Raw genomic sequence first — 6,000 nt, forward strand, 5'->3', positions numbered from 1 at the left:
TTCAGGGTGAATGCACACTATGTCTTAGGTGTTGCGTTGTCACTATTCAGGGTGAATGCACACTATGTCTTAGGTGTTGCGTTGTCACTATTGAGGGTGAATGCACACTACGTCTTAGTTGTTGCGTTGTCACTATTCAGGGTGAATGCACACTATGTCTTAGGTGTTGCGTTGTCACTATTCAGGGTGAATGCACACTATGTCTTAGGTGTTGCGTTGTCACTATTGAGGGTGAATGCACACTACGTCTTAGGTGTTGCGTTGTCACTATTCAGGGTGAATGCACACTACGTCTTAGGTGTTGCGTTGTCACTATTCAGGGTGAATGCACACTACGTCTTAGGTGTTGCGTTGTCACTATTGAGGGTGAATGTACACTCTGCTAGGTATCCGATCTCAATTCAGTGTGAATGAAAACTTTTCTACTAGTCCAGGTAGGGATAGTTTGTTTTGTTTTGAGCTGGGATTATGTGGCATTACTACATTAGTTGAAATTTATGTGGATTATTACTCACTATTGGTACCCTTATCTAGCTTTTACCTACCTGGTTAGCCTGGTATCTTTAGGGACATATTGGCTAGTCTAGCCCAAAGTTTAAAGGATTTAATAGTAAAATTGTCTTTTAAGCGTTCTTTTCCAGGCGTATTTTTCTATTTTCAGTAACCTGAACGCAAAGTCTCTAACCTTCTATTATCACAAACATCGAAATCATACAATACTCTGACCTAAATGGAACTTATGGAAAAAAGAGAGAAGGGTATAGACCCCTTTGGGTAGGAATAAATGGGCATTCTCCCTTTAATGACAATAGTACTCATCATGTACCCTCAAAGCAAAAACGTGTACCACCCACAAAAGGGAGCCGCGGTGCCCAGGCTCTCTCTACCTAGACTATACCTAGAAATATTCTCATTCCTGACGCATTTTGACGAATACGTTCGGGAAGTTAGAGTAATAGCAGGATGGAGTCAAACCACAGCAAGGGCACCATTACTCCTTCCCATGTTCATATACCCATCAGAGATTTTAAAGGATCTTTCTTTCATTGATACTTGGATTTTAAGGATTCTTGTAGAGGATCGGACATGCCCTTTAAATGAGGAAGCTCTATGGAGTAATTTGAGTTTTTGATGTTAGAACATTCCTCCATGATTGTAACACGCTCTTTTGTCCTTTATTCAGATGATTTTCCGTCCTCCCTTGGACCTCTATGACGTTCTCATCCACCTTAACCCCAAGCACATTCCCCGACATCGGGAAGCCGTGGATCAGCCGGTCAAGTCCTTTGTCCGTGGACTTCTGGAGGAAGATGCTGCAGTCAAATATTCCTGCTTCCCCGTAGTGGACTATGATCCCGTCCAGTTATATCTGAGTGAACTCAGGGTGAGCGTGCACTTACTGCCCATAGACTCTCAACTGCATATAAGGATCCACCCAGCTATATGTAGAGGTTAAAATAAATCTCTCTCCAACAAAAAAATGTATAATACCCCTGACTGATACTTAGATGGGTGACAATTAATTTAGCAAGGATTTTATTTTATGTAGGACTTGCTGGGACTTGTGGTCCATGCTTATTTTTTCATATATAGGCCGATAAGTAAATGATTCTGTCCAGCTGATGTTGAGTTCTCATAGCTGTGTTTCCTGTGTCCGGTTTTAGGAGTCTTATGGGGAATTTGCATTGTTCTTCTATGACACCCATGGAGGAGAAGTGATCGCTGTTATCTGGAATCCATCCAGCTTCACGCCACAGCCATTTAAAGTGAGTATTATCTGCAGTCAATGGTGACTTCTTGCCATCATGTGGTTCGTATTACAGCACTGAGGTATATTAGGCCTGTCCTGTGTTATTTAAGGAGGACCAGTCGATCCTATGAGGTCATTTATTTTTATAAATTGGCCTCTAGAGCAGAGCCGTCAATATCCATTACGCTTGAAGGAGTCCCTCTGTACTGAGCATGTGCAGCTTCTGACAAATAAGCAGCCCCACATATCAGGCTCAGAAGCTGCACATGAGCAGCAGAGAGAGTCCTCGTTCATCTGGGACTACTGGTGTTGGTTGCACTGGTATAGTACAAGGGTGAAAGCTTCAGTATAATGGGCTTGGTGGTAAAGATATATTACAAAATTAGGCTACATTCACACGACAGTGAAAAATAAATCGCCATTAAAAACTGTATCCGTTTTTCATGGCCACTTTGCATCAGTGTGTCTCTAAATTTTCACACATTTCCAGTCCGTCTGTTTGTTTTTAATGGCCGTTTGTCATCCGTTTTTCATAGCCTTTAAAAAAAAAAAAAGGATACATTTATTTTTTCAGGTTTTGTTTTTTTGTCCCAACCACCTGAAAACACCACATTGCCCATGTAGATAGTGCTGCAATGTCCCTGTAGATAGTGCCACAGTGCCCACTGTAGATTATACCCACATAGTAAGTACCACAGTGCCCACTGTAGATAGTGCCACAGCGCCCACATATAATGTGCCAGTGCTCACATAGTGCCACAGTGCCTATTGTAGAAAGCGGCACAGTGCCCACATAGTACCACAGTGCCCAAATATAAAGTGACATAGTGCCCACAAAGTGCCAGTGCCCACATAGTGCCACAGTGCCCATTGTACGTAGTGCCACAGACCCCACATAGTGCCACAGTGCCCATGTAGATAGTTCCACAGTGTCCCATGTAGATAGCGCCACAGTGTCGTCGTCCATATAGCACCAGCCCCCTGTAGATAGCACGTCCCTTATAGATTCCACCCCCACCCTCTTGTAGATACCACCCCCCTCACCTGTAGATAGCGCCACTGTAGCACACTGTAGGAGCGAAATCCCTCTAGCTGGGGATTCCTCATGGACAGAGCCCCTGACTTCTCTGTCCATATATGGACGGTGACGTCAAGAGAGCAGAATCTCCAGCCAGAGCGGGCCGGAGATCCCGCTCCAGGAGTAACCCCTTGATGTCACTGTCCATTTATGGATAGTGATGCTGGGTGCTTCTCCAGGAGCGGAATCCTCTGCCAAAGCGGGGTCTGGCCGCCGGGGATTCTGCTCATACAAGGAGCTACAGTAGTGCTATCTATGGGGGGGGGGGGGTTTGCTATCTTCAGGCAGGGGGGGGTGCTATCTACATGAAGGGGTGCTATCTACATGAAGGGGTGCTATCTACAAGACTGGAGTCCATGGCCAGAGATTCTGCGATGCTCCGGCCGGAGATTCCATTGTTGAAAGCCCGACATCACTGTCCTTATATGGACAGTAATGTCAAGGGCTTCCCCGGGCTCAGCACTCAAAGTACCGCTGTGTGCAGGGAGTCCTCATCCAGGACTAGATTTTAACGGCCGTTAGGCCTGATTCACACGAGCGTGTGCGTTTTGCGCGCGCAAAAAACGCAGAATTTTGCGCGCGCAAAAGGTCCTCCAAAAGCTCCGTGTGTCATCAGCATATGATGCGTGGCTGTGTGATTTTTGCTGTGTGATTTTTATGAAACTCTGTTTTTATGTTTGTAAACAGAAAAGCACTTTATTGACTTCAATGGGTGCGTGATGCGCGAAAAACGGCCATATATAGAATATGTCGTGAGTTTTACGCAGCGGACATACGCGGCATGAAAATCACTGACAGTCTGAACGGCCCCATTGACTAACATAGGTCCGTAGCACAGACGTATTATACGTTCGTCTGAATAAGCTCTTACAAGGATTGTTTCCTGAAGAACGGCCGGTAAAAATTGATCCATTGACTTCTATGTGAGCCGTCCGACCGTGAAAACGGACAAAAATACGACATGTCCTATTTTTTGACGGTCAATATTCACGGGCCATTAAAAAAACGGCCATGTGAATACACCCATAGAACTTTATTATTATTGTAAAAAAACGACCGTCACACAGCTGTTTTCACTGTCGTGTGAATATAGCCTTAATCTGCAGGTTTCTCTGCCTATAACTGGTGTATAAGATGTGCTCCATCCTCAACAAGCTGAGCGTTACATAATTGCAGGCAGGGTGGAGCAGGATCTGTGTATGGCTCATTAGCTGCTCTGTGAATTTCCCCGGGGGCCGTTGCACGGTCAATTACAACCTGCCTGACATGATCGGATGTGTCATATGTCATTAATTATACAGGGTAATGGAGCAATGCAGAATAATAATAAAAAAATACATATATGAGTACATATATGCACAGTAAAATTCCGATAATCCACCATGCTCGGGATCTTTAAAATTCCAGATTTTCAGAAATTCTAAACTTATTTGGAAGTTCATATATTACACATACACAAACTTTAATATTGATATATAATTATGTAATAGCCTTAAGGATGAGAACTATTTTGGGCCTTAAGGACGCAACCACAGCCATAACATTTTCAGTTTTCGGTCTATATAGCTTCATGGGAGCTTGTCTTTTGCAGGACGAGCTGTCGTTTTCATTGGTACCATTTTCAGGTACAAAGGAATTATTTATTAACTTTCACGGACGGATGACAAAAAAACAGCAATTCTGCCATTGTTTTTAATAAAAAAAATGTGTTCTAGTGTACATGGTGCAGAATAAACAGGGTGTTAGTTTTATAGTACAGGTTCGTCTTATTATTTTTAAGGTAAAAGAATAAAGAAAAATTATTTTTTTTTGTCATTTTACTTGGTTAAACTTTTTTTTATTTATTTTATTTCCACTAGGGGTCTTAAAAATGCGATCCCCTGATCGTACATAATACACTGCACTACAGTGTATTATGCCTGCCAGTGTTATATCGATAGGCATCTTATTAGGCCCACATACATATCAGACCTGGGGGCCCTTGTTAGTCCCCCAGCTGCCATGACAATCCATCGACACCCCGCGATTGCATCAATGGACTAACAGAGGGAACCCCCCCTCTTCCTCTGTAAAACCACTAATTGGCCGCAGTTGCTATTGATTGTGGCATCTTAGGGGTTAAACGTCTTAAAGCAGCCACCTGCTGATGATGGAGCTGGCACATCTCCTGGAGATATGGGACATAAAATAGTGATCAGGGAGGCAAGGAGGTTTCTGTACTTATCGTCACTCATACCATTGATGAACCCTACAGTCTGCCCCCTCTACTGAGAACAGTGAGCAATAGATTGCATTCACTTATCCTACAGTCAGCCGGCACTGCCTTAAATGGCTGATAACAGAGAACAATAGAATGTATTTACCATTAGAGTGTATATAATATACAGAGAAATAGAGTTTGTTGTTTATTTCTCTTTTTGGACTTCTGTATAATGTTTTTTGTAAATTATTATAATTTTTTTTTTTACAGCTGACCAAAGTGAATGGAAGGGTAATAGACCCTAAAAGTAACCGCTTGCTACTGATTCCCAATGTGGAGGCCATATTGGAAGACTTTAAGATTTTAGGGGAGGGGCTGGTCAAGAGCATTGAGTGTCAGTCTGAGAGGTGGAACATCTGAATGGAGGACGGTAAGGACCAGGAGACACCAGGCATCCATGTGAAGAACATGTGCGGTCAGGATCTGCAGGACTCCAGGGACTGACCAGACACTATTGTGAAATATTACAATTACATTTTTTATCTGATAGGAACTCTGGGACTCATTCATCTTGTAATTTCAGATATATCTAAAGATTGTATATTGAAGGGTGTTACGACTTTTCACCTTTTCTGTGTGATTTAGTTTTGAATTAATTTTTATTTTGTAGATTTTTTTTTTCTATTTCTGAAGACAATTTTTACATGTGAGAATATCATATCGTGTTTTGTCCGTCATTTTCAGCCCTTTTCCCCATGAGGGTATGTTCACACGGCCTATTTTCGGCCATTTTTCGAGGCGTAAACGTCCGAAAAACGGCCAAAAAATCTGAAGCAGAATGCCTCCAAACATAGGAAAAACGGCGTTCTGTTCCGATGGGCCGTTTTTTTACGCGGCCATTTGAAAAACGGCCGCGAAAGAAGTGCAGGTCACTTCTTGGGACATTTTTGGAGCCATTTTTCATAGACTATT

At 42.8% G+C, this 6,000-nt stretch overlaps 1 protein-coding gene across 2 annotated transcripts in view; it reads left to right on the plus strand.

The window, feature by feature from the left end:
- NOL6 (nucleolar protein 6) overlaps window positions 1-5,573 on the plus strand; it is a 62,949-nt gene extending 57,376 nt beyond the window's left edge. For both annotated transcript variants that reach the window (XM_075840376.1, XM_075840384.1), the window contains exons 24-26: window positions 1,184-1,384; window positions 1,665-1,766; window positions 5,299-5,573. In XM_075840376.1, coding sequence (XP_075696491.1) covers window positions 1,184-1,384; window positions 1,665-1,766; window positions 5,299-5,448 — 453 coding nt within the window. In that variant the 3' untranslated portion in view covers window positions 5,449-5,573. The remainder of the gene's footprint in view (window positions 1-1,183; window positions 1,385-1,664; window positions 1,767-5,298) is intronic.
- Window positions 5,574-6,000: the final 427 nt, after the last annotated feature.

The sequence above is a fragment of the Rhinoderma darwinii genome, chromosome 1 (assembly GCF_050947455.1).
Source record: "Rhinoderma darwinii isolate aRhiDar2 chromosome 1, aRhiDar2.hap1, whole genome shotgun sequence".
Lineage (NCBI taxonomy): Eukaryota > Metazoa > Chordata > Amphibia > Anura > Rhinodermatidae > Rhinoderma > Rhinoderma darwinii.